At 36.6% G+C, this 27,987-nt stretch overlaps 2 protein-coding genes across 4 annotated transcripts in view; both read left to right on the top strand.

The window, feature by feature from the left end:
- The window catches only part of c12.2 (von Willebrand factor A domain-containing protein c12.2), a 1,756,568-nt gene that overhangs the window by 858,988 nt on the left and 869,593 nt on the right, over positions 1-27,987 (top strand). The gene's annotated exons all lie outside the window — the stretch shown is intronic.
- LOC145666518 (uncharacterized) lies at positions 5,965-7,638 on the top strand. Its single transcript, XM_081733808.1, has one exon. The coding sequence runs from the start codon at positions 5,974-5,976 to the stop codon at positions 6,925-6,927; it is 954 nt and encodes a 317-aa protein (XP_081589934.1). The 5' UTR covers positions 5,965-5,973; the 3' UTR covers positions 6,928-7,638.

The raw sequence follows: 27,987 nt of genomic DNA, 5'->3' as shown, positions 1-27,987 counted from the left end.
TGGTGATTTTCTCGACTGTAGTATGTAACTCATCTCCGGTGGTAGGTTCCGGGAGATTTATGGTGCGGCGAGAGATGTGAGAGCGATATTGGTCCCACTTTGCTTTGTCAAAACGTAAGCTAGTCCGTGGCGGTAGTGGTGAACGAGTGTCGTTTTGTGCACGTGATTGATAGGTTAATTTAATAGGTGCGTGGTCACTTCCAAGGAGATCAAGAACTTCAACGGTGCAGTGAGATATGATATTACTTGAAACGATAACAATGTCAGGTGTGGTATCTGAAATTGGGCGAGTAGCTTGAGGGAGATGAACAATAATGCCAGTGGTATTAGCCGTGATGAAGTTCTGAAGAGTTGTTCTTTCCTGATTGGTGCGGCTGTGCATATTGAAATCGGCCATGATGAGATATGAACGGTAGGTGTTAGAGATATATTGCACAAATTGATATGGAAGGGGGTGGCCGGGTCGAATATAGATAGTAGCCAGTGTCAGGACGATATTTTTGAAGTAAACTGTGGCCAGGAGGTATTCTGGCAAAGGTGTTATATTGTAATGATGCTGCCGAAAAGGTAAAGAAGGTGATAAACCAATGGCTACTCCTCCATTGACTCGGAGTGCCGGAACAGTGTTTTCTGCATGGATCATTGTATAATGTGGTATTCGGCAGGAGTGAGAGGAAGAAAGAAAGGTTTCGTTGAGTAAGAATGCCGTGACGTGCTGTTCAAGAAGAAGTTGCTCAAATAAAAGTTTGTTTTTTGGCAGAGAGCGTATATTGAGAAACACAAATACCAGAGCCATTGTAAGAAAGAACTTAATCGACGGATGAGCCATGGGACTTATAAAAGTGGACAGTATTACCAGAATAGGTGGCAGTAAAATTAACGTGGAAGGTAGTTTTTGCCGCTAGTATAATTTGCTGAAGGATGTGAGGTCTGATAAATGGATGGATGTTTTGTAATGCCAAGGTTAAGAATGTAAGAAGCTGATCCAGATTGACAGGAGAATCGAGCGGATGTGGTGTATTATCCGGTTGGGCCGGAGGCCTCAATGGAACGATCAACTCAGGACGTTCCTGAGCAGGTTCTGGTTTCGCTTTACACCTGTAGCTGTATGTTGGGTGTTGTTCATTACACGTAGCACATTTTGGAGGTTGTGTAAGATTATTACAGGCGCGTGTATTGTGAGGTCCGGCACAGTAACCACATTTACTGGTATTCTTGCAGTCTTGCGTATGATGTGAATTATAAAGCTGACAACGTTCGCAGCGCACTGGCATGGGAGCGGTAGACCGCGAAGGCTCTACACGATGCTTGTGATTATAGATGGAGGCTCCGGATTCTAATAGTTCATCAATCGTGTCTTGATGTGAAGTGAGCACACGGACCATATAGGTAGGGCCGCGGTCATTTCGAATCCTAATTATTTTGGTGATCGTGTGTCCTTCGAGCGTCAGTTCTTCTTGTATCTCTTCATCTGTATATGATGGGTCAACTCCACGTATGACCACTGAAAGTAGTATTGGTCTTCTTGGAGGCGGAGGTTGTTTTTGGCGAGGTGCGTTGAGTGCTTCCAACTTCGCATGTTTGCCAAATATTTCGATCGGCACCTTGTTCTTAATTGTGCTGTATAGTGTTGGATCCGTTGTCTTCAGAATAATGCCATTTCTGGTGTGGATAATGTGAGCAATGGATGCCCGTGGTAGGTACTTCCGGAGTTGAACTGCGACCATCTTTGGGGTGCTGAATTTCGAATCGAAGTTGGTGAGTAGCATGGAATGATTAGCAATTGGTTGACGGTTGTCGGCGCTGGATGCTGGGTCTCCGATGTCCATTTGGCCAGAATCTGATTCTCTTGATGAATCTAGGTGGTGCTTCTTTGCAGGAGGAGATCGTTGCAGACGGTCGGCGTAGCTGACACTCTTGTCTGATTGCGGTGACCGTGATCGGATGGAGGCATGAGATGCTACAGATGCTGTCGACTCGATGGATCCTATGGAATCTGTCCGTTGATGTTGGTTCCTAGTTGGCTTCTGAGGACGAGCTGAAGATTGGTCCTTACGTGGTCTCGTCTTGGTAGAGCTCTCGGATGGTCCGTTAACGACTTGCGGAAGTCCTTGATGTTTTCCCTTAATCTTACGACCACCGACTGAGCCTGGGTCTGCCATGAGGAAATCCGTCCGTGGGCGGTTGCCCAAATCAAAAGGTGAACTACGCCTATAGATGTGTGATGAATGATTTGAGCAAGGAGAGTGTAATGGTGATGATGTGTGTCACCCTCCAGCACTGAAAAGCGCTGTCAATCCTAGAGAGAGCGTATGCGTGCTGGTCTCGACTGTGCGTATGCAACACAGTGTCCTCGAAGGCACGTTAACACTTCCCAGCTAGGCTAGGCTATTACAAAAGGCAGCTATTGACGTATGGTACGTCAAGCTGATAATTGAGTATCCCTTAAAAGCGACTGAGTTCCAACCTATAACTTTGGCTTTCAAATTTTTCATTTACGATTATGTGTGATTTCACGCGTAACACAGACAAATATTTTAAGTATGTGTACTTTAAATAAATTAGATAACTAGATCTTTTTCATAAAGTTTATGTTTTAAAATTATTGTTCAAAGCCTTTGTATTTTAATAAGGCTTCTCTAAAATCAATGCACGTGAATTGTGCTTCCATCTTCCGAGTTCTTTTAAACTATAAGTTGTGGACGTTTATATTTTGTGGTCAATCCTTTCGACAATGAGATCTCGGAAACTACAGGCTCTACAAAGATGACGTTTTCACTGATTGATTGGAAATTTTGCGTAGATTGTCCAGTTCTAATTGAATATTTAAAAAACATGGCCATTATTTCTGTATTAAATTTTTAAGGGTACATTGGAAGCGTTCAAATTAAAAATAAAACTAAAGCATCATATCCTACGCACTATACATTCCAACACCACACTGTTGTACACAGGAGTTGCAGATACCTCAGGCGTTTGTTATGTGGCCAAATAATGAAAAAGGAAGGATAACCATTGCTCCAGTGCACGACGAATGTTTTTGGAGTGTTTTGCCCAATGAAAACCATATATAACTGCCATTACAAATTAATTTTGTATGTAATGTATATGCTTATTACATACTGCATGCAAGAAGAAAGAAAACATTGCTCATGCATGAATTAGAAACTCCCACCGGAAGTAGGCTCAAATCTTGCAAACGGTGCAAGATATTGAGAAAAAAATTATCGATAAAATCTCACCCTTGATGATACGCCTTTCCTTTCTTTCTTTCTTTTTTTTTTAATCAACACGTCTTTCACTTGTGTCTGTAAAGGGACATGTACAGATGTTGTGAGGAATGAGAAGGATATTTATGCTCACATGCGAATGATGCGCTGTGTAAAGAGCGCAGGTTCAGCTAGTATATATATATAATCATCGGAAATGACCGATATTAGTGTCGAATCCAGTTTTCGTGGACGCTGAGATAAACATTGACACTTCCGATCCCGTTTAAATCCAAATTCAGCCCCGCAACTTCGGGGCGGGAAAGGGGAAGTATATAAAAATGATCGAAAATGACCGATATCAGAGAACGCTTCAGTAATAGTAAACAGTGACTGACTAACGGAACATATTACATATTACTAGCGGAACATACTAACGAAGGTAATTGACGCTAGTCCAATAGCTACTAATTGGCTCCTCAAACTTGAAGCACAGTTAAGGTAATATGAGTACATTACATAATTAAGGTAGTACAATGTTGAGAAGTTGGTTGTCACTGTTTTATATTGCTGGAATATTCAAACGAAAGTAGCCGTAATTATCTTTATTCCAAGAGAAAACAAAAATCGTACTTTTGTGTTTGGTAATAACGCTACTGATTTTAATTTTATAACATGTTTTCACTCACTGCATACCTGTGAATTCCTGAGTTAGAGAAGGAAAGGAAACAAATATCCTCGCTTTCATAACGTCATTTCTTTATGGAACGTCATCAAAGTCAAGTTCACCTGAGACGGAACAGCAGGTCACAGTGAAAACAATCTCATTCCTATTCGTTCTTTCTATGCATATGAATTACGAGTAAGAACTCACTTGTAGATTAACCTCGTTCAAGAAGTGAGGTTATATTCACTAGTACTTACTCATCTTTATACATATCACCCAATGTTGTACACGTGATTGATCCATTTCTGTATGTTCTGCTTTCTTCACGTGGGTGCGTTCTATCTCATTACCTTGCGTCAACTATGGATAGTATTTCGTACGTTTAACTTTTTCCGATATCTCTTCTCGTTCTCGCCATATTCCACATAACCTCATTTTGACCCCATTTTTATGCCCCTATTTGATCCTTTCACTGCGCTTGTTGGCCGATATAAAAAATACGTGTAGCTTCGTCTTTGATGTTCTCTACGTCTGTGCAATCTTACCACAGTCGGCGTGTTACACCGGGGTACCCTGCCTTGTCAGTATCTTAGAAATTTAATGGAACATATATCAGTTATTTTTCGTTTATCTTCAGAATAGTTGTGCTAAGTTTTAAGAGAATAAAGAAAACGAAACACACATTTTTGGTGGGGAACTTTTAGAACTTTCCCATGTTATTTCTCTAATTTTGGGATTATCCATATTGGACTACTACCAAGGAAAAGACCAGTTAATTCTGATTCGCGCGAAATATAAATGTTTTTATATACATTTTAGTAATAGTATACGCTTTTGCAAGAAGAGGAAAATCTATAAAATACAGTTTTTCGCCAATCTAATAGCGGTCGAGTTGCGAAAATTTCCATAATCATTTATTTTGACCTGACGAATAGAATCAAAGAAGAAAAAAATAAGTTTTCTTCTGCTACCACCAGAATATTTGCTTGTTAGATATGGCAAACTTACAAGGAAAGGACATGAACGTGTCATCCAGACATCCGAATCATACCTAGTCCATTCGATAAATATAGAAAAGGAATATTCCGCATGACACGTTTATGGTATATTTTAAAAAAAATCTTTTTTCATTATCACCCGTGTTCGTGATGTATGAAATTGTTTATTTTTTTCATTTCATACACATAAATTCCAAATATAATAATAATAATAATAATAATAATAATAATAATTATTATTATTATTATTATTATTATTATTATTATTATTATTATTATTATTATTATTATTATTATTATTATTATTATTATTATTATTATTATTTCCTTTCTTTGATGTGGATAAGGACTCGTGTCACACACAGCTTATAAAGGAAATATATGGCACAATAAGTGTAAGCCTATATCAATACGAACAAAAGTAAGAAAAAAATCTGTAAAAGCCAGCCTTCAGCCTAGGCGTAAATGCTGGCCTAACCTGCAACCAATCCAACCCCAGTGTATTGCAGATTTTAAGTGTGCAATTTGTTTAAACAATACTGTATATTACTGATTCTACAGATAAATTTAAGTGCCGGAGCAAGTATCAGAAAAGCGCATTGAAAAAAAAAGAAGAAGAAGAAGAAAGGAAAATCCAGAAGCGTGCTAAAACGATATTGCCTTTTATGATTGCTTCTTTAGTATGCAAACCACTTCTCCATTATTTAAATATAATCTTAATATTTACTATTCAGAATTACTTCCTCTTGAGAGCCAATTATTTTAATTATTAGCTATTACATATGTAATAAACTTTTCGAAATGTTCCGTGTTTTTTTTTTCATGTCATTTTCACTTGATTTTATCTGTAGTAGAATGGGAAATTATTCTATATATTGTATTTTTATGTTTTGATGAGGGTTTTTTTTTTTCACCTATGATATGTGATTAGTTGACACACGTAGAAATCAGCTTTGTTATACATTTATTCACGTGTTGGTGAAGCACATGTCGCATGCGCTATTTCCTGCCTCCCCTCCCTTACTTCTTTCTGTGACTTTAACTACGGAGAGCATGTGTGGTCTCTCGGTAGAAGTGTATACTTCCTTCCGATCGAGAGATGCCGAGTGTATTCGCTTCTCGGCCTGCGCGATGGGAAACGTCCCAGCGACCACTTTTCGTGAGAACGGTATGGCACGATGGCACTCGTCATGCAATTCTTTCTCGCGATGATCCGTTGCTTTTGTCGTCAAACAGGAAAGTCTCTAGGACAAGATCGCGAGTGAGTAGTGCTCGTAGCAATATCGAAACTCAAAATCTAAATCTGGAAACGTGCGTTATGAAGTTGAAATTCGTTCTTTCGAACGGAATGAGAACTTCCCGCCCAACTCTTAGTCGATATAATTTGGTGCTATCAGAACTACCAATAAGTGAACCGGAAACCCAACCAGAAATTATTGGAAAGTATCGTCGCCCTTATATGCCATACTTGTTTCCTTCAGTTTCTGCAGATGAAAGCTCCATAAATAGTGGTTCTGAAAGTGAGTCGTACTTATCCATTCAAAATTATTTGTGTCCACAGACAAGAAAGGAACTTGAAGAACTACGAAGTGAGTTTCTGGATAATTATTCTATAATACCAGGCACTAATAATTCATTGTCGGAGCGAGTGCTTCAGTGGCTAGACTTGGAAGTGAAGCGTGATGACAAACAAAATACGAACAAACAAGAGAAAAACTCTTTAGTGCATGGAAATAAAGGTACTGAGTGGTCCCGACTAAGGAAACATTCACAACGACGATCAACTGGTAATCCACCAAATATTCATAGTGAAAAATCCTTGCGAATAACAGCCCATGGACTTGCTAGTAATGAGAATATTTCGTCTGAAAGCAGTAAATGCAGCTGCAATAACAATTTGGAGTCACAATTCAATTCCATATCAGTATCACCACCACCTACAAAACCTATTCGGCAGCCTGTGTGGAAACCGACTAACGGAAAATTACAACTTCATATATTTATGCCCACCCCTGACGATAAGCGAATACCAGAAAGTGACAGTGAAAATTGAAAGTAACATTGTTATTGATTAATAAAACTATAAAACTTAGGAATGAACACATTTCAATTTATATCATCTTGAATATATGTATCATCGCTGTGTTTTAAATAGTTCCTTTGAATTTCATATCTAATTTGAGGAGAAGCACGAAGAATCCTGATATGCACCTCATAATAATTGTAAACGGAAAGAAGCATATTTAAAACTGTTTATTCTTGATTAAAGAATATTTTAGGGTCCCATTGGTTAGTTACCGCATTTTAAAGTGATAAATTGTCAAATTCGGAACAAGAGTAAATCATATTTTCATTGACTCTAATATTTTTTTAATGTATGTAGAATACGCTTTCTTAATTATTCTGTAGTCGCATGAAAACAAGATTTGAAATTAATTTGAAAGTGAAGTAGTATCTATTTTGTTATATCTCGAACATAGTTAGCTGACGCATACCGAAAAGAAAGTAACTCCCCGCTTGTTTGATACGACCAACTCTGAATAAAAGTTTTTCTTAAGTAGTCAGAAATATGGGTGCCTATTATCTTTTAGAAATATTCTTAAACATGTTGGATCCGGAAAGCTGATAATACTGACTAAAATGAGTAATATAAACTTAAATAAATAAAATATAATTTTCAAATTGATATTTAGATCTTTACATACTGTTTGCGTGTTCTACTTGCTACAAGGAGAAGTCTCTCATGAATTCTGTTTTTACGAGCCACGAGCACAGGGGCAGAAAAATAAAGCTTTCCAGATCGATAACGGGGACAATCAAAGAAATTACTTGTGCAGTTGTGAGTCGCATGAATAATATTTATGTACCTTTTTTCCATCTTATATGTAAGTACAAAAGTTTGGATGAAATATCACATGAAGTTGGAAGTTACATATGATGACTTTAACGAAGAAAAGATAAATCATACAATTTGAACTATTAGACTGAATGACAAACTTAGTTATTATTATTATTATTATTATTATTATTATTATTATTATTATTATTATTATTCAATATGCAATATAAAATTGGGAAGCGTCAAGGCCATTTCCAGAGGCGGAACGACCAGAAGTCTCAACACTACTCAAGTCGTATCTTTAAAGAGAATAGAATTTTTAATAATTTCTTCCTTTCTTTACCAATTTGTTTCTGGGTACTTAGAAAGGATTATTATATTCTTTGTTCATAGTCTTCAAACCTCTTTTTAAGTACTGCAATTATTTACAAATAATATGTTTTATGCGTGGTTTATATATATATTTAATTTTTAACCACAATTCATCTTTTCTTTTTTTTTTGTTAGTATTTTTTCTAGTAGTTGGTCGTTTTCTGCTTTCCTCTTTCTTCGCTACTTTTATTTTATTGTTATGTGACGTGATATTGATTCTCGAAGTTATGAAAAATAATTCATCAGCATGATTTAAGTGTATAAATTAATAAAATACGCGCATGTTCGTCAGTCATTTTGTCTGTGATGATTTCAGATTGATTACTTCGGTGGAGGGATCGTATGGGGGGTGAAAGTAGTACTGAAAAAAATCTACTGTCTCTTTTTGATTTGATTTTGAGTTTAGGATCTCTTTCAGTAGCGAGGCTATATGAGACGTGGATATACAGGTTAAAATGGGATCCGAACTACATGAGCCCGCGCCGGAAGTCGAACTCGAGTCTCCCACACCAAAGGGGCGTACGTTAACCGCTTATTCACAAGAAAACTCTATACTGTCTCATGTTGATCGTGATCAGAATGCTGGGGAAATTTAGGGAAGGAATTTTATTCGTGTCACTCCCTCAAATAAACACTAATTATTAGTTGAATACAACGGAAACAATCAATTTCTTAATCGGCATATGCAGTTCACGTATTTGAAAGTACGACTGACAATTATTTATAGAATTTATTTCTAGTTATTAATTGTCAGTTTGATTAACATTTTTTTATCTCTAATCTTTGCAACTCTTGTTCAGGTTTTTTGTTAAATATTTCTCAAGATCCTGCTTCATACTCTTCGTTGTTGTTGCCGGGGCCGATATAATCCAGCTTTCTTCGAGGCGAGATAGTGTGGTGGGAAAAGCTTTATGTTGTTGCATGATGGACTCTGCACCTAGCACCAACTGCGGTAAATTCAAACCACGGAAGGGGCTCAAAGTCATGGAGGTTGAATCTTACATTCACAAAACTCTCTTTTAACATCCATCTTTAGAAAACTGGATCCAGTTTCTATTTTGTATTCCTATTTCTGCGAGATCAATCTTAATATTGTCCTCCTATCTACGTTTAGATCTTAATAATGGTCTTTCTCCGATTAGGTTTTAAGTTAAAATTTTGAAAGCGTTCTTGCTCTGTTTTATTCTGGCTACATGGCCTGCCTACCTGAGCCTATTCGACATAATAGCTCTAGTTCTAACAGTATTAGGCAAATGAAATATATTATACAGTTCTCGTTATGAAATTTTCGCCATTCCCCATTCTCTCCCTTCTTGGGTCCGAACGTTCGCTTCAGGATTTTATTTTCAAATACTTTCAGTTCGCGTTTCTTCCTCAGAGTAAACGATCATTTTTCGCAACCACAGGACACAACAATCATAAATATGGTTTTATATATTTTAAGGTTAAAATTATTCGACAGAATTCGTGAAAAGAAAAAGAGTTTATACAAAATGGTATATTCCAATTTGCCAGCAGTCCAGTTTGCGATCAACTCAATTTTCGTCCGTTTAACCATCATCTGTGATCAACAAGTAGATTAGGTTTGTCAGCTATGATAAAACAGTCCAGTTTGCGATCAAACAGTGACTGATTCTTTGAACGGAATCTTTGGGAGGCATGAATAACTGAAGTGGTTTGAGGTTCAATTATTTTTAACTGTTAATAGAAATTAATTAACCAAGGTAGAAAGCACGGGTAATTACAAAACTGCATAGCTCTTTCAGCCAGGATATTAACAATTCCTCAAAGATAGTAGAATAGTGGCTTAAAAATAATAGACGAGCAAAAACCTCTGAACGGAAAATGAAAAATATGAAGTTTCTCTTACATTTTAGTGATAATTTTGCATTTTATGTCTCTTTATAATCCCGTTCCATATTTTGACCTCCGTTTCCCTTCATATCTATAATAATATTTCATTATAATGCTGCTGATTTCAATTTTGAACATTGCTATTCTCCATTAATTAATTATGCCGTACTTTTCACTTGTAACACTAAAAGTTTCAGTATTTGTAAATGTAAGAATGATTGAGATTTAGAGTAGGACATTTCTGTGCCACGTGAGAATGCTGTGGTAAATTTGTGTGTGAGGGACGTATTTAACGTTTTGTCTACAAAATCAATACACCATGAGATGTATTTTACCCTATTGATCACCTGGATAAGAAATACGAGACTTGTTTTGTAGAATCTTAATAATAATAACAGTCAATATAAAATCTTTCTAAACACGTAAAACTACAACTTAACACGTTAACTGCCGGCCAAAATTAGCTGGTTGGGAACAAGGCGCCATTGATGCAGTATTATGTAACTCTCACTGAAATATTCACTGCTTACTATAATCCTCCTCCCATAAAGTTAGTAAGCAAAAATTTTTTTCACAGGCCATTAGTTCCGGTATACTGTCGTGCGCCGTGTTGGTCCCAAAGCACGAATAACTAGCTTTAGTTGTGAGCCAACGGCTAGGAATAGAGTCATAAACTCAATATTACAATGTTGGTTCCATCGGACCAACGCGGCGCAGTAGGAAAGTTCACTGTTGGGCCCATCGGCCCAATACGGCAGCCAACCTGTTTCGTTATTATTTCAGATAGTGCTTACAAAAACAGCTATAACAACAGAGCTCTCTCTGTCTTGTCTATATAATTCACTTATCTGACTTTGATGCGGAATATCTGGATACTAGATTTCATTCACGGTAAAAACCTACATAGTTTTTTGAGTCCCGCGTTATGCTGTTGTTCACATCTTATGGTATATCATTGCAGAGGAATCACGCTAAATACTAATTTAAGGAAATTGCATAGCCTGTTCTAAGTTTCTGAATACTACTTTTTTTTCATTGAGATGTAAATTTACAATTCGTGAATTGAAATTGAGTGAAGCTTTCCTCTCTTTTTTCTTCTATCATCAAAGGATGGTCATCTGTTGAAAATGAAATGTTATTCTAGCTAAAAGTAAACAATTTTTTCCCCTTAAGGCTTTGTATACTTTTCCAGAAAAATACCTATAGTTTAACGTGGGATGGGCTCCAGCCGGAAATCGAACCAGGGTCTCCCGCGCAAAAAGCATGTATGTACTCACATAGCCATGAGGGAGCTCGCTAAGAACGAGAAAAGCGCCTTTAAATTTCAGTTATTTATTTATTTATTTATTATTTTCTACTCAACTATGTGAAGGTTTATGTACGAGATGGGCCGTTTATCTACTAATGACAGTTTTTGGTAGCATTCGAAGTATTTGGTCTAGGAATTAATTCGTGCGGGTGGACAAGAGATGGCGCAACGAACGGAGCGTCCCACCGTTCCGTGTATCCACACATGTGTTGCAAACCCCTGTCATCGCGTATCGTTCGTAGTATAGGGCAGTGGATTAAAGCGTCAACAACACCAGTTTGTAGTTAAGTGAACATGGCGCAATTTGTGCCTGATAAAGTGTTTTTGCGGGGTGTCCTGCTGCATTACTTTAACATGCAGAAAAGTGCGACTGAAAGTCATCGTATTTTGGTGGAAGTGTATGGCGACCATGCTCTAGCTGAGCGAACGTGTCAGAAGTGGTTTGCACGGTTTAGAAGTGGTGATTTCGGCTTGGCAGACCAAGAGCGAGCTGGACAGCCAAAAAATTTCAAGACGAAGAATTGACAGCATTGCTCGAGCAGGATTCGTGTCAAACGCAGGAACAACTTGCAGCAGCATTAGGCGTTGATCAAACAACAGTCTCCAAACGCTTGAAAGCCATGGGAATGATTCAAAAGATGTCACATTGGGTTCCACATGAAATGAAAGACAGAGACGTTGAAAGACGAAAAACCATTTGCGAATTGCTGCTTCAACGACAGAGCAGAAAGGGGTTTCTGCATCGAATTATTACGGGTGATGAGAAGTGGATCCATTACGAGAACCCTAAACGAAAAAAGGCCTGGGTGAAACCAGGTGAACCAGGTCCATCACAACCAAAACGAGATATTCACTGTGCAAAGGTTATGCTGTGCATATGGTGGGATATGAAAGGTGTGGTGTACTATGAGCTGCTGCAACCAGGTGAAACTATGAATGGAGAACGTTATCGACGACAATTAATGCGTTTGAAGCAAGCTCTGGCCAGAACACGACCAGAATGGGAGAACAGACATGATAAACTTATTGTTCAACATGATAACGCTCGCCCACATGTCGCAAAACCGGTCAAAACCTATTTAGAAAATGTCGGATGGGAAGTTTTACCCCACCCGCCGTATTCACCAGACGTTGCTCCTTCGGACTACTACTTGTTCGATTGCATGAACAACGATTTGATTGGACAGCGGTTTACTTCTTCAGAAGATATCGAAACATGGGTCTCTGACTGGATCGCTTCCAAGGATGAGGACTTCTTTCGCCACGGAATCCGTACATTGCCTGACAGATGGGCGAAAGTGGTGGCTAGCGATGGACAATATTTTTCTTAAGTATTTATGTATTTTGTGTTTGTACTACAGCTTCAATGTGTGCGTACCAACCGCACGAATTAATTCCTAGACCAAATAGCAGAGAAGAATGGAGCAGTCCTATTTATAAAGCAAAAACATCCCAGTCTCTGAGTAACGCAAATATGAAAAATGCGAAATAAGAGTTACAGGATGCTTAAACATTAGGCGACAATATTCAGATATGTTTAGTCCTTATAAAAGCCAGACGCTTTACTCTGTCAGTTACCTAATTCATAATGCTTGACAATAAGGATAATATTAATGTAGTTGTCACTAGCTGCGCTGCTTCCTACATGACGCGAAGAGATGTCGCTTGCATGCATACAATTTGCAGATGAAGTTTGGGGGATTCATCTAGTATATATAATCCTTGATATTACAACATGTTAACAGCTCTTGCTGAATGAAATGTAGTGAATATATCGTTTCCTAAAACTGTCTTTATGGTTTTCTAGAAACAAGTTTTTTACCTTTTACTTCAGGTAGATAACCAACCGCTTTACTATAAATTCTGAAAAAAGAAAAATGTTTAACATATTGCCATTCAAACACCAAACATTTCTCCTAAAACTCCTTACTAGAGATTTATTTACTTAAGTTCGGAAGATTCCTTTTAAGGACAAAATTCATTATGGAGTTGTAGAAAGTTCCAAATTCTTTCTTAAATTCTGAAAGTTTTTGGACAAGCAACATGAAGAAAATAGTTAAATCATCTTACTTTCTTTTAAATACATACAAGAACATTTTTTAAAAAATAAATTGTTAGGTTTCTAATTAATGATTCGTGTCTTGATTAATTCGGACTACCAATACCTGAAAGCAATATAGTTCAATGAGAATCCGAAACTTCTGTTAAACTAACATAAGAAGTACATATGAGTGCAGGGACAGATCTAGAGAGACAAGTTAGTTCTAGGTTATTATTGTTTCAGTTAGTCGTATACTTAGGACAAACTTTCGTTCTGACTGTCAGGTCGTAAGTCAGCCACGTAGGAATCTGTTATACAATATAGTATAAAATGAAATTTTGATCAATCGTCAGCCGTTGTTGACAGTTAGTTGTTTGTTTCTAACGTGTTTTCCTGTTTCGCCGAATGCCTTTGCTACTAAATTATTGCACACTTGGTCAGACAACCAGCCGTGTTCAGCGAATCAGGAATTCCTGTTAGGCCGAAAACTAGTTAAAGGAAGGAAACTTCGGTACTTACTTGATACTGTAAGATAAAACGATGGCGTGGTTAAAAATATCTTATGATTGACGGTCACAAGCAGGGCGACGATCCTACGGGGCCAACCCCCCCCCCCCCCCCGAAAGCTCATGTGGGCCCCCTCATTGTATTTGTGAATATACCTAGGTACAATATTTGGCATAATTTGAATGCAATTTGTCTTAAAATCCTCATATATATGCCGTCTGCATCTGAATGCCCATCCCCCACAAATTCACAGACAAATCGGCGCCTTTGGTCACGAGAATTGAACTTTCAAGGTTCTGCAAAATCCACTACATGATTCCACACTTTGCCAATATACTGTACATAAAAATAATTTGACAATTCAATTTAATAATTATTCAGACAAAATAATTTGACAAATGTTCTGTTTGTAATCTTAAAAAAATTACATCAGGCAGATAAAATCAGGTGCGAGTTACGAGAAAAAAGCCTTCACCATTACATTGTCGAAAGACTGATATCTGAATCGAAGAAACTGTAAGTATGAGCTTATTGTGTGTAATTTGAGATATTTAAATTACTAAACATAATCAAACTTTAAGTATAAGAATACGTCATAAGACTTCGACTGTGTCTTCTAAACTAAAAACAAAAAAATGGATCTACTACATCTAGGATCATACTACCTACGTAGCTTATATGTAAATAAACGTTATTATCAAATAAAATAGAATTTAAAGCTTTTGAAAATTCATATTTGCAAACTAAGCTCTGGAAAATAAAGCAGAGGTTCATTGGTTATTCTCCAAAGTGGTGATTGCATAAATTTGAATTTCGTGGACTTCCCTGCAAAAAGAATATCACAGAAGAATGAAATAGATACTCTTTCTAATGCATAATACTAATCCTCATTATAGTGGCGTAACCAGAAAAATATAATTATTGTTGATAACTTTTAACAATATTGCTTTAATAACAATTTAATACGATAAAAATATATAACGAATCTTTCTCCCAACATCTAAGAATAGTAACTAAGATGTAAACTGAAATATAAGGATCATTTACAGAAAAATGAAAAGGCAATTACTAGGAAGCATGGTAAACACTCCAAAGATGTAAACAAATGCTTGTTTGTGATTTGCCAAAACTGGAAAATGTAAACAATCTTTACCTCTGATTGGTCAAAAGCCTGTGTTCAATACTTAAAAGGAATTTCTATACATATTTTTAGTTTTATTTTCTTTTATATAAATTTGTTTCCTTAACACTTTTCCAAGAAATATTTGCCAGTCGTTAGTTAGAGTTGAAATATAATGTTCTTTGTTCTTTAGTAGCAAATTGAAGTATTTGTAATTAAGTATTATGAAATTAAGAGGAACTTGCCAGTGGATTGGCAGCTGTTTCTTATTATAAATAATATTAGTTTTTTACTTTTGTCAGATCTAGATCAGAATGTTCACAAAGTTCACATGAATTAAAATGAAATAGAATCCCTTATAATGTATAAATAGTAAAAAAAAAAAAAGAAGTTAATAATTAAGTAAAATATTAAAACTGGAATGAAATCTCTGAAAGATTAGCAAAACTTACAATAAATTAACTTCTGCATTCACGTAAGAATGAAACACAAATACAGATGCAAAACCCAAATGATATTTCCGTTTATATTCCATGTAAACTGGAGTTTATACTTCCTTTAACATACCGATGAGGGTTGGAAAAAATCTTAAAAAAAAAGAAAAAAAAGAACAAAACGTGTGTTTAAAACATGAAAAAGGTGTTCAAAATGTTTTAAACATGTTTTAAAACACACTCGAAAAAAGACATATTTTAAACATTTTGAATAATTTAAAACATGATTTTAAACATACGGTATTTCAAAATCGTGTAATAGCGTATTTATTAAGAGGTTTATCCTTTTTTTTTTTTTTTTTTTTTTGCTCTTGCAACCGACCTTTTCATTTATTTTATTCTCGTTGAGACTACACTACGTTGGGTGTAGAATATTTCAGTATAGATTAGTAATTCTCAACTTATTTCATATCACGACCCCCCTTTTATTACATCCTCTTGCCAGTGACTCTCGTAAGTATTTTCTTGGTTCTAATAAGCTTTTTAGGTAGATTTTAAAATCTAACTGCTATGGAGATTTTACACAATCTATCAATATACATGGCAAAACAAAAGTCGTCACCATTCTTGTGTGTTGAGAACGGGTTGAGGGAGAATGATGAAACTTGAAAGTGGTCTGAAGCATTAGATGGTGCTATCAAGCATCATGGCGGACATCTTTGATTGGTATTCGAAATTTCAAACGCAAAGGGAGTTATGTTACATTTTTAAGTTTAGAATTTTACCAGAAGTATGGTTGTGCGGTTATTTTAGCCTCAAAACCAAGTCATATCAGAGTTACCAATTCTGAAAGTTTTCTAGTTACACCTTTAGGGAATAAGCTCGCGTTTCGTGGAGGCGGATTTTTGTTGCAAAATTTGATTACTATTTCAGAACACTAATGCTAATAAAATTATTTTAAAATAATAAATTTTCGAAAAGTAATGTTTGAAGCACACTTTATGTTTTGAAAACTTTAGAATATTTTCTGCAAGCCTATGTAATTGGTTGTTTTTTGAGGCAATAATATATTGAAGAAAGGTAATATTTGGGGCGTTCAGAGCACAATGGATGCAAATCCATTTTCAATAAAGTTCAGTTTTGCTCAGCAAATGAATTCTATTTCAAAACGTAATATCTTCGCAGTCAAGAATTTAAAACAAATGTAATTAAAAACATGCGAAAGGGTGTGGGATATTTTGATAGGACAGCCGCTAGACAGGGGCGTCAGTGGGACTGGAGGGCAACCGCTCCCATCCCCACTCTGAATTTCTGATTTTGAGGGAGTAAGGCAGTTTTAGAAATCTTTTGATAAGCAAAGTTCAAAATAACAAGTTTGAGATCCTTATACCGAATAAATACGGTGAACATACAAATGATTAAAACTGGAATGTTGCTTTGGCCCAATTTTCAGAATTTTAAGCAGGCCCGAAATTCGAATGTAGACCCACCTTTGGCATCCTTGGGCCAAAAATTATACAAGAGAGCAATATAGACGTATAGCTCCTTACGACCAATGGTAGTGGATTATAATTGGTCAAAATCCGTATTTATTCGGTGTAAGGACTTCAAATTTTTTATGTTCGACTTTGCTCAGCAAGAGGTTTCTAAGTCTCAGTTCAGACAAGCAGAAAAGTCTGCTGCGGGCTCGCAACAAACTCGGGCGGGCGTTTCAGTACAACATAGAAAACAGTTTATTCTATTTTCAGCTACAGTTGTCTTCCATGTTTATTGATTTACGCATTGAGGAAGTGAAGTTCTTTAAATTATTTTCGCATGATCCGCACTTCGTTTGATGAACTCTTAATAATAATAAGTTAAGTGATAAAATTAAAGCAGAAGGTACTATAATAAGACTTCCGATACCATCAATTCAAATGTTAGCTGCTACATTAAATGTAAGCTAATTAAGTTGACTAATATCGTTTATATAAATGCAGAAAGTAAAAAATTCGAGGACCTATTCATAGACATTTTCAGTTGTTATTAGCGTGCACTAGCGTGGTTTAATTACCGCGTGACTACTGTAATTACAATTGTTTGCATATGTTAGTAATTTTAAATTAAAAATTAGACACTTATTTGAGCGTGTCCAAATATTCCGTTCCTAAGAGGGTAAGAGAGGCATTTCTGTAACAGTAAAATTTCCCTTTATTTATTCAAAAAGAGCCGAATGTGAGAATTCACTTCGTTTAGAGATGTAAAATTCGGAATATAAACTCCCCTAAATAAAAATAATGGAGCACAGGTTCCAGCGTTTTTGATTTTTTTCTCTTGAAGAGGAGAAGGGGGATTTCTATAGTAGTGGGGTCGCGGTGGCTTAGTGGTAGTGCATTCACCTCTGGTGCGTGACGTCCCTGGTTCGATCCCAGTTCGCGTTAAGTGGGCTTTGTAGTGGACAAACGCCGTGTGCTCGGGTTCTCCCGTTTCGTCCCACTTTCTTCAATCTATCATTTCATTCATTCTCATCATCACCGTTTCCTTTAGCTTATCCGACATAATCGTGGGACGTAAAACTCAAAGATTTCATTTCATTTCTATAGTAGTAAAATTTCCCTTTATATATTGAGGAAGCGTTCAATGTGAGGATTCGCTTAAATTGGAGATGTGAAATTGCGAGTGTAAACTTTTAAAAAAATATATTGGATTTAGTGTTTTCGAATAGTCCACTTCTAAGGTGGGAAAAGGGGAGTATTTTTATAATTGTAACATTTCCCTTTATTTATTCATGCAGTGCGTCTCTTAAGTTAAAGATCTGAATTCCAAATATGAACTCTTACATAAAACAATGGAACATGTTTCGAGACTTTCGTATATTCCACTGATAAAAGACAAAGGGCGGTCATTTATATAATATCAAATTTTCCACTTATTTATTTACAGTCTAAGTGGATAGGAGAGTTCAAAGTTCAAATTACACTTTCATTGAAATGCAATCATCAGAGGGAAGGTGGCTGAAATATTTTACGAATAACTATAAAAGGATTTGAGAAAATCCCTAATATGTGTAGCACACCACAAGGAGAGACAGTGCAGCAAAGGAAAACAGAAAACAATGAGCTTATTATTTTGTAAGCTACATAGGTAGAGTTCATCGCAAGGTTTTAAGTTGTTCTTTATGTCAAGGAACATTCAATTGCTATCTCTAAAATACACTGCTCCACAAAACTTAAGCAACTCGAAGGAAGTAGCAGAAAATAAAACAACATTACAACACCAAGTATAATCAACAGAAAGACGGTACAGATGCACTATGCAACACAAGTGAAGACGAACAATACAGTTAGGATGTACAGAGTGACCAAAAAGTTCAGCACAACGATACCTCAACAGGTGAAGCTGGATTGTGCGAGGGCATAGGCAGTCAATATGGCGTGCCACCACCACGAACAGCTATACAAGCACGACATCTGGCCTCTATGCTGCAAATCAGAGTGTTGATCAAATTTTGCGGCAGATGGCGCCACTTCTCGAGGAGAGCTGTTTATAGGTCAGGGAGAGTGCGTGCTGGTGGAATGCGCTGAGCTATTCGCCGCCCAAGAGCATCCTACACATGCTCGGTGGGATTCAAGTCCGGCGAATATGCAGACCATGCAATACGCGTAATGTCTTCGCTCTTCAGATACTCGGACACAAGATGTGCACGGTGTGGGCGGGCATTGTCATCCATGAACAGGAGGTCTGGGCCAAAGGTTTCGCGGAAATTGCGCACATGTGTATTGAGAATTTCATCCCGGTACAGTTGTGCTGTCAAAGTGCCATGTTGTACAATATGGAGGTCCGTTTTCTCATCCAGCATAATTTCACCCCACACCATAATGGAACCACCGCCATAGGACGGCCGTTCATTAATGAAGTTTGGATGATAGCATGTTCCTGGCTCTCTCCACACTAAAGTCCGATCAGAATCTGACGACAGGCTGAATCTCGACTCATCGGAGAACATGACACGCACCCATTGGTGTTCCCCCAATGCAGCATGTTCCTGACACCATGTGTAACGCGCACGTTTGTGCTCCAGTTTCAATGTCACATACAGCACAGGCCTTCTTGCATGCAGTCCTGCTCTATTGTGCCGCCGAAGAACAGTTTCACGACTCACGCGTTGTCCCGTAGCCTGAAACAATTCATTGGCCAGTTGAGAGCATGAAGCTTGATGGTTACGTTTGGCAGAAATTGTGAGAAATCGGTCCTCGACGGCCGACGTCTTCTTCGGACGGCCTCCTCCATGACGTCTACTGACTTCACCTCCATTTTGGAAGCGACTCCACAGCATCGACACAACACTTTTGTTCACGTTGAATTCCTGCTCCACTTCCACTTGCGATCGGCCCAATTTCAACCTCCCAATTATTCGCCCGCGGTCAAAGTCACTCAAATGTCGTCTACCAGCCATTGCAAGGTGTGTACCCCACACAAGAACCACTAACTCAATGCTTGGAACCTCGGACACTACTGAGGCGTGGTGTACACCTCATGGCATAAGTTGTTCACCGCGCTTGCAACGGTGCTGCTTATGCGATAGAGTGGGTGCTCACCTTGCCTGAGTGCCTCTGTGTATGTATATGCCACTAACCAGTGTTGAATGGGCCCCACATGTCACTTATACCACGTTCTCTCGGGTTGCTTAAGTTTTGTGGAGCAGTGTAGCAACGATGTGCACAACATTATCAATTATACGAGAACCAATATTTTTCTTACGCATCCAGCACGTTTTTGTTTATATATATATATATATATATATATATATATATATATATATATATATATATATATATATATATATATATATAATGTTCAACTAATTTTCGTGTTAAACCTAATATTTTTAAAATTTAATACGTTTACAATGCACGACAAATTGTCAACCGAAAAACGATGTTTTTTCTTTCTTTTCTGTTCTGCTATTATGTTGATGGTTGTTTTGGACTTCAGCGTCCCTTTTCAGCACAGAGCATGGGCGGAGTTATGGGAGCATGGGGGGGCATTGCCCTCCCAACTTTTCGACAAAAAACAAAAATGCCACTTATAAGATCTTTCAATTCTCATTTGTATTTACCGTGCCCCCAACAGACAACAGTTCTGCCCCCCAGCAGACAATTCCTAACTCCGCCCATGGCACAGAAAGCATATAATACGTGACCTCGACCTAAAGTATAATGCTCTGTTACAAGTGGTCATTCATTCCGGAGTGAGTGATATAAGAAATCTCAAGGAACTGCATTGAAAATAGAGGCTCGTTCTCCAAACCTATTTGTTGTCTACTGTTGTTAATATCACAATAAAGTGTTCATAGCTTCGCTGCTGAAACGGGATGCTAAACGAAAATCAAATGTAAATATACATGAATTTATTATTATTATTATTATTATTATTATTATTATTATTATTATTACTATTATTATTATTATTATTATTATTATTATTATTATTATTATTATTATTATTATTATTATTATTATTATTATTATATTCGCTCAGCCGAGTAACTCTCAGCCGGTGCCTTGAGCATAAAAAACCGGCGAGGTACAGGAATAGTGATGAGCGCAAGAGTCTTGGTCTTGCAGTTTTTGCAAGAGTCTTGTATGCAAGACCAAGACCATGACCAGGAGTCCCGATGCAAGATCAAGACCAAGACGTGTAAGACCAAGACCATACCTCCAAGATCTAGACCAAGACTCTTGCGCCAGAGTTGTGCACAAGTACCGGCTCAGCGTTCACCTTTGGTGCTGGGTAGGTTTTCTTGCGGTTTTCCCGTTTCCTCCTACTTTCTTCATTCCACCATTTCTTTCATTTCTTATCATCACAATCTCTCCTAGCCTCGGTGCATAATCGTGGCACGTAAAACTAGACATTACATCATATATTAGTGGTGTTCTTTTTCTAAAAGTAAAGAGAAATGTAGTGTTAAACATCGGTAATTCCGCACACCATAGTTGCCGACTATATGGGTATGGCCTTGGCTGCAAAAATCAAGCATCCATTAGAAGTTTATAATGTGTGCTCAAAAAATTAATATCGAAATAACATTTTCATGACATTGACAAAAACTTGTGTATGTGACCGCAAGTTTGCTTTCATGGACGGGTGCTTATACGTTCAATAATTGTTTATCAATATAACTTTTAGCCTTTTCAGGTATATGGCACACGAGGATTGAGCGATATAACATTATACAACAATAAATAATCCATATTCACAAGTGAGAGTGATTTTATACAGTTATTTCAAATAACTTGGAGTTTGATGCTGTGTTTTCGTATTTCTAATATAGGTCAAATGTATTTGTATAAGTTGAGTTTACACAAAGACATGGACAGTTAAGTCGTTTTCAGTTTTTACTCAAGTTATACTAAAATATTAAGAGGTTTTGATTTTAATCATTATTTTAATTTTGGTCTCTCTTTTCTGGTCAATATTGCTAACATATCATCATCATAGCTATTCTGCCGTTATTGGCAGATCACTTGTTGCAACTCAGAAGCTTCGATATACGGTGGTCCTCAGCTAGTCTCCTCGTCTTGACGTAGCAATTTTCTGTTTTAATACCTTTCTTCAGCTACAGTCTCCTTTGCTCCTTCCCTCCCTTTCCTTCCATCATATTCTCTAGCACGTCCCTCATAATACAGTTCCTCCTCAGCCAAGGTCTCAACCAGTTCCTTTCTCTCCTCTTAATTATGTCTAAAATTCTTCTTTTCTCCCCTATTGCTATTATTTCTAACACCTTTTCATTCGTTTTCCGTTCAACCCAGCTAATTCTCTCCTTTCGTCGAAAGCCTCCAATATTTTTTTCATCGCTTTTGCGTAATGTCCATGTTTCTGTTCCACAGAGTATATATTGGAATCAGTAAAATAAAATCTCAATATTTAATTGTGAGCTTGTTCAATACAAAGATTAGCTAATCTTAGTTGAAAATAAAAGAAATATTTGATGTCTTTAAAGTGTAGAAATAATTTAGCAATTTATGGTATTTCAGTAATCTGTGCCGTCTTGATTTTCTTTCATGCGTCTCCCCAATTTGGGAACCAATAGAGTATTGAATCTGTTAAAAATATATATAAAAAGATTACGAAACGTTGTAATTTATCTTATAAGTAGTGAAGCGTGGGAACCCATTCAAAAATAAATAAATAAATAAATGTTATCACCTATGTTGTATACTGTCATCATACTTACACGAAGGTAAATTATATTTCATTTAGAAACATATATTGTATTTCCGTTACTATTTTCACATTGTAGAATTTATCCAGAGTAAAATTTACCTATGAAAAGAGTAAGATTTCTTAAAAGCAAGACTTGCAAGACTCTTGCAAGACCAAGACTGGGTGTGCAAGACCAAGACCAAGACCAAGACGAAAGATTCCAGTGCAAGACCAAAACCAAGACTGGATGTGCAAGACCAAGACCAAGAACAAGACTATCCGGGTCTTGGTCTTGGTCTTGCATTTGCTCATCACTAATTGGAAATGTTTATTTTTTTATATTTTCGTATCCTTTATTTCATAAGTAAATGAAAAAGGGAGAAAAAAAGGGAAAGGAAGGGAAGGTCAGGGACAACCACAGACAGGAGATTGATAAACAAAAACAAAACAAACTAAAAGAAAACCAAACAAACGAAAAACAAAACAATTAAGACTTAACGATATCTTGACTCTAGTTTTAAGTTGTTACTATGTCACTACTAACACAACATGAATATTAGATTCTCACATTAAAAAGTAATAATAATACATATCAATGCTATTTTTTCTACTTCTCACACATCTTGTTCCATGCCTCTCGCTTTTTATTTCTGTCTCGATATTTTTCACACTTTAAATTACATATCTCGGGACATTTTTGTATTTCGTTAATGAATAGTTCTACGTCCAGTTCTTCGCTTTCCATTTCTGCAGGCGCGGGAAAGTCTGCTCGTGTGGCTTGACTGATTACCAGCAATGGTTTGACGACCCGCTACACATGTGCAGACTTGCTGCGAGCCAGCAGTCTCCGCAACTCAATTTTTGCCCGCCGTGGGTCCACAGCAGAGTCGCATGGGAAAGTCTGCTCGTGTGACATGAATGATAGGAACCAATGTATTTCCTGCTCACGCGGGTCCGCAATAGAGTTTTCTGCTCGTCTGAACTGCGAATAAATCTGCAAAATTCTGCATTACTGCCATTAAATTCTGAAATTTGAGTTAGGGAGTGGATGACTTCTAAACAGACGCGCCTCTAGCGGCAATCATATAAAACTCTAGATTGCACCGTGTCACGTAGCTTTTCTTTCTTTCTTTTCGGATTTGTGGTTGCGAAGATATGACGTTTTCCGTAGGTGTATTCTTTTTGACACACTGCATTTACTTAACGTAATTATGCATCATTGACTATGACATTCGGGGCATGACTTGTTAATGATTCCCACGCTGCAGTGTACACTACATAATGTTAATATCTTTAATTTATGATAAAGAAGAGCAAAAGTAGCCCTTCTACTCCATTCCATGAACCCCCTTGTCTAGCGGTTGTCATATGAAACCCTAGTCCACACCCTTTCACGTGGTTTTTGTTTCATTTATTTCGGAATTTTGGCTACGAAGATACTACGTTTGCTGAGCAAAAGCGAAACTTCTGAAAATGGACTTGGATTCCTTGTGCTCTGAACTCCCCATATCTAAAAATATGTTATTAAAACTGAATTGGAGCCAAATTTATCCTGCAACCCAAGTTTGTTCGAAACGCATAAAATTAGTTTTTTTTTAAATTTGATTGATTACAGTCTTGCATCAGTAGCAAGGCTATATGAGACAGGGCTTTTTGTTTAAAGTGGGATCCGAACCACTAATTTTGAAATTTTACGTCGAATCTTAGTCAAAATCTATACAGCAAATTCCGACGTCTTGTGTCTCTACCCTCAAAATGTAATGTTAATTTTGAGACCGAAAATTGCGCCCTGTAGCGTACTGCATACATACAGACAAACGAACAAATTGAGATCAAATTTATTTATTTATTTATTTATTTTATTTATTTAATATACAACACAACAGGCTTAATACCCAATTACAGTGTTGTGTACATACAGCAAACGTTACATATATAAATTTCTTAATTATTACTACAGAAAATTTCTTGTTTCACATATGATCTGAACCTGTTTTCTGAAAGACTAAATACATCCACTTTATCAAGCTTATTTACAATATCATTGTATAATTTACACAGCCTCCACATAGGGGATTTATATAATATATTGCTCCTGGCTTTTGCATAATAAAATGTCCCTGTATTTTCTACTCTGATTTTGCAAGTGGGAATCCGTAATGATATTTTCGAGACCAACTCCATACAGTCAATCTTATTGTTTAATAACTTGTATAAGAATAACAAGTCCAACATCCATCTTCTTTTTTCTAGAGTTTGAAAATTAAAGTTGTTTACTAGATCATTGTAGGAAAAATATTTGGGATAATAATTAGTTTTTTGTATGTAAGCATTTTCAAGAATTTTGTTTGGATGTTTTCTATTTCTTGAGAGTATTTTTTATTATTGGGGGTCCATATTGTAGAACAATATTCTAATTTTGATCTAACATATGTAAAATAAAGTGTTGTAAACGTTGTCTCACTGGAGAAATCTTGCCCTATTCTGTAAATTAAACCTAAGTTTCTATATGCGCTGTTTGTTATCATATCTATGTGTTGATTGAAATTTAGTTCAGGATCAAAAATAACGCCTAAATCTTTGACAGTACTTGGTTTAGACAATTTAGTTTTTTTCAGTGTATAGTCAAAAGTGATAGGATTTCTTTTTCTCGTAAAAGACAGAGATTTACACTTGGATACATTTATTACTAATTTGTTGTCATCGCACCATGTTTGAACTCGCTGTAGGTCTTGTTGTAGTTGTATGCAGTCTTCAGTTGAATTAATTCTAGAATATAATTTGAGATCATCAGCGAATAGGAGAATCTCAGAGTTTTCAATAAAAAGTGGAATTTCATTAATAAGTAGGAGAAATAGCAGAGGACCCAGATGAGATCCTTGAGGAACCCCAGACAGAGTAACAAACTTTTCGGTGGCATGCCCCTTGTATAGAATTGATTGTTTCCGGTTACATAAATACGATAGAATATATTCTATTGCCGACTTTGAAAAGTTTAGGCTTGTTAATTTCGCCATTAGAACATCATGATCCACGATATCGAATGCCTTACTGAAATCGGTATAAATAACGTCTACCTGGCCGCCTTTGTCTAACTCCGTTGCTATAAAATTTGTTACAATTGCTAGGTTTGTTGCAGTAGACCTATTGTGTAAGAAACCATGTTGATGTATAGATATAATTGGCTTTACGTGATTCAGAATTCGTGTATATAAAATACTCTCAAGAATTTTGGCAAAAGGAGATAATATAGCTATAGGTCTGAAGTTTTGTATTTCGCTTTTGTTTCCAGACTTTGGCACTGAACACACTAAACTTTCTTTCCATAAGTCTGGAAAAGTGCCTGTTCTTATGGACATATTGAATATAGTATGGAGCGGATGCTTGAATATATCAATACAGCCTTTGACAACATACGGAGGAATACCATCCGGTCCACATGACGCTTTTGGTTTGAGTGCCTTTATAGCCACTTCAATTTCTCGCAGTTGTATTTCTCCAAGTTGAAAGTTGTCCAACAGGCTAATGCATTCCGTATTGTTAGATATAAAACTGTCTACGTCATATTTTGCTGAGACATTGTTATAAACAGATTGAAAGTAATGCGCGAAGGCCTGAGCAATCTCACTGTCCTTATTTAGTTCTTTCCCATTGTAAGTAAAGGAGGCTGATGACATATGCTTGGTTTTGCTTTTGACAAAACTCCGAAGTTGGCCCGGATCATTATGAATAGAAAGTTCAGATTCTAGAATGAATGTTTTATACGCAATTGATGTGTCGGTCTTTATCTGTTTACGTAACTCATGAATTTTTTCACGATGATATAGGCTTGCAGTTATTCCACTTTTCCATTTTTTATGATGATATGATTTGGATTTTATTTTTCTAATTATACTATAAGTGAACCAGCTCGGATAATTTCCATTAACATGTTTCTTACGGGGAATACACATACTAAATACATTATTAATCATGTTGTAAAAGTTGGATAGCACATTATTGATATCATTCATTTGCGAAAGACAGCCCCAGTTTATTTTGTGCAGTTCCACGTATAATTTTTTGAAATCAGCCTTCTTAAAGTTGAAACCAGATACTTTAGCTTCTCTGTTTTCTTTCTTTGTAACGTTTAATGGGATAGAGACACTAATTGCAGGATGGTGTGTGTCTTCCTTAGTAACAAGAGGACAGTCTCTTTCAACGAGAACCTTATCAATATTTGATAATACCAAATCTAAAGTTCGGCCGTTACTGTTACGAATATTATTAAATGACGCTAAATCATATAAGGACATAAAGTTATATAATTTTTTACAATTTGTTGTTGATGATAAGAAATCAAAAGCACAACCTGTTATCTCAGGAATATTGAAATCCCCTATGCAGAGAATGTTGCTACCTATTGGGCAATTAGTCTCAATAAATTGATAGAATTGTTCATATATTACTAAACTTGATTCAGGAGGAATGTATACTGCACATATGAATAATTTAAAACCGTGAATTACAAGTTTGACAAGAACACATTCAAAATACAAGTCATACGAATTAACAAGATATATATTATGATTATAGTGTGTTGCTATTATTACACGCCCTCCCTTACATTGATTAAACAGTTCGAGATTTCTATCCTGGCGGAAGACTTTGTATCTATTATCAAAGAACTCTGTATCGAAATGATTTTCAGTTAAGAAACTTTCAGTGATTATAATAACATCATAATTATTTGAGAGTACATTTGTATAAAATTCTTGAGCTTTGGAACGCAAACCAAAAGTATTTTCATAAAACACCGAAAACATACATATTTGTTTCAGAGACTTAATTTTCTGAGAGGACGGTTCATGCATGTTATGTTTACAGAATCCGGATCTCGAATTACAAGGAAGGGTCACGCAGTGGCTCCGCTGAGATCCGAACGAGACAATTGTGTTTACATTTGATATGTTACAACTAGATTAATTCCCAAGTTATACGTGCCACCGAGCGGAATATCGTGAGTTACAACGTAAGAACTACAAAAAAATTACCTGGCATAATAGTTTGAACCGAGTCATTTCTTCGAAAACGGTTGAGTAAGTGGAAAACTCGGCCAACACGTATCCCATCATTTTCAACGACAAACATTTTTGGGGTAAAAACTTTGTCCCAGGGTCCCCCGCAGGGTCCCAGACGGGGTCCAACTCAAAATTTTCAAATGGCAAGGGGGGTTAAGTGGCACATCACTTGAAAGCTGTTGTAAAATGAAAGAAAATGCAGCAAGTCTCGACTCTCTACAACAACCCTGTGCAAAATGGCGATGTGTCAAAATGTAAACGAAAACTTAATTGAAAAGTCTATGGTCACCCCTATAAATCGGAAACGGTAAGACAAATGTGAAAACAGGAAAGGATGTGTGGCATTATTTTCAAAGTACAACGATTAAAGTGAAAACGTCTTGTCCCAGGGT

Source organism: Thermobia domestica, chromosome 12, assembly GCF_964235325.1.
Source record: "Thermobia domestica chromosome 12, izTheDome1.hap1.1, whole genome shotgun sequence".
Classification (NCBI taxonomy): Eukaryota; Metazoa; Arthropoda; class Insecta; order Zygentoma; family Lepismatidae; genus Thermobia; species Thermobia domestica.
The sequence above is the reverse complement of the archived record's forward strand: the minus strand, read 5'-3'. Positions and strand labels throughout refer to the sequence as shown.

Excerpts from the sequence above, each read along its gene's own strand:
- LOC145666518 (XM_081733808.1), top strand. The coding sequence starts at position 5,974 with ATGCCGAGTGTATTCGCTTCTCGGCCTGCGCGATGGGAAACGTCCCAG.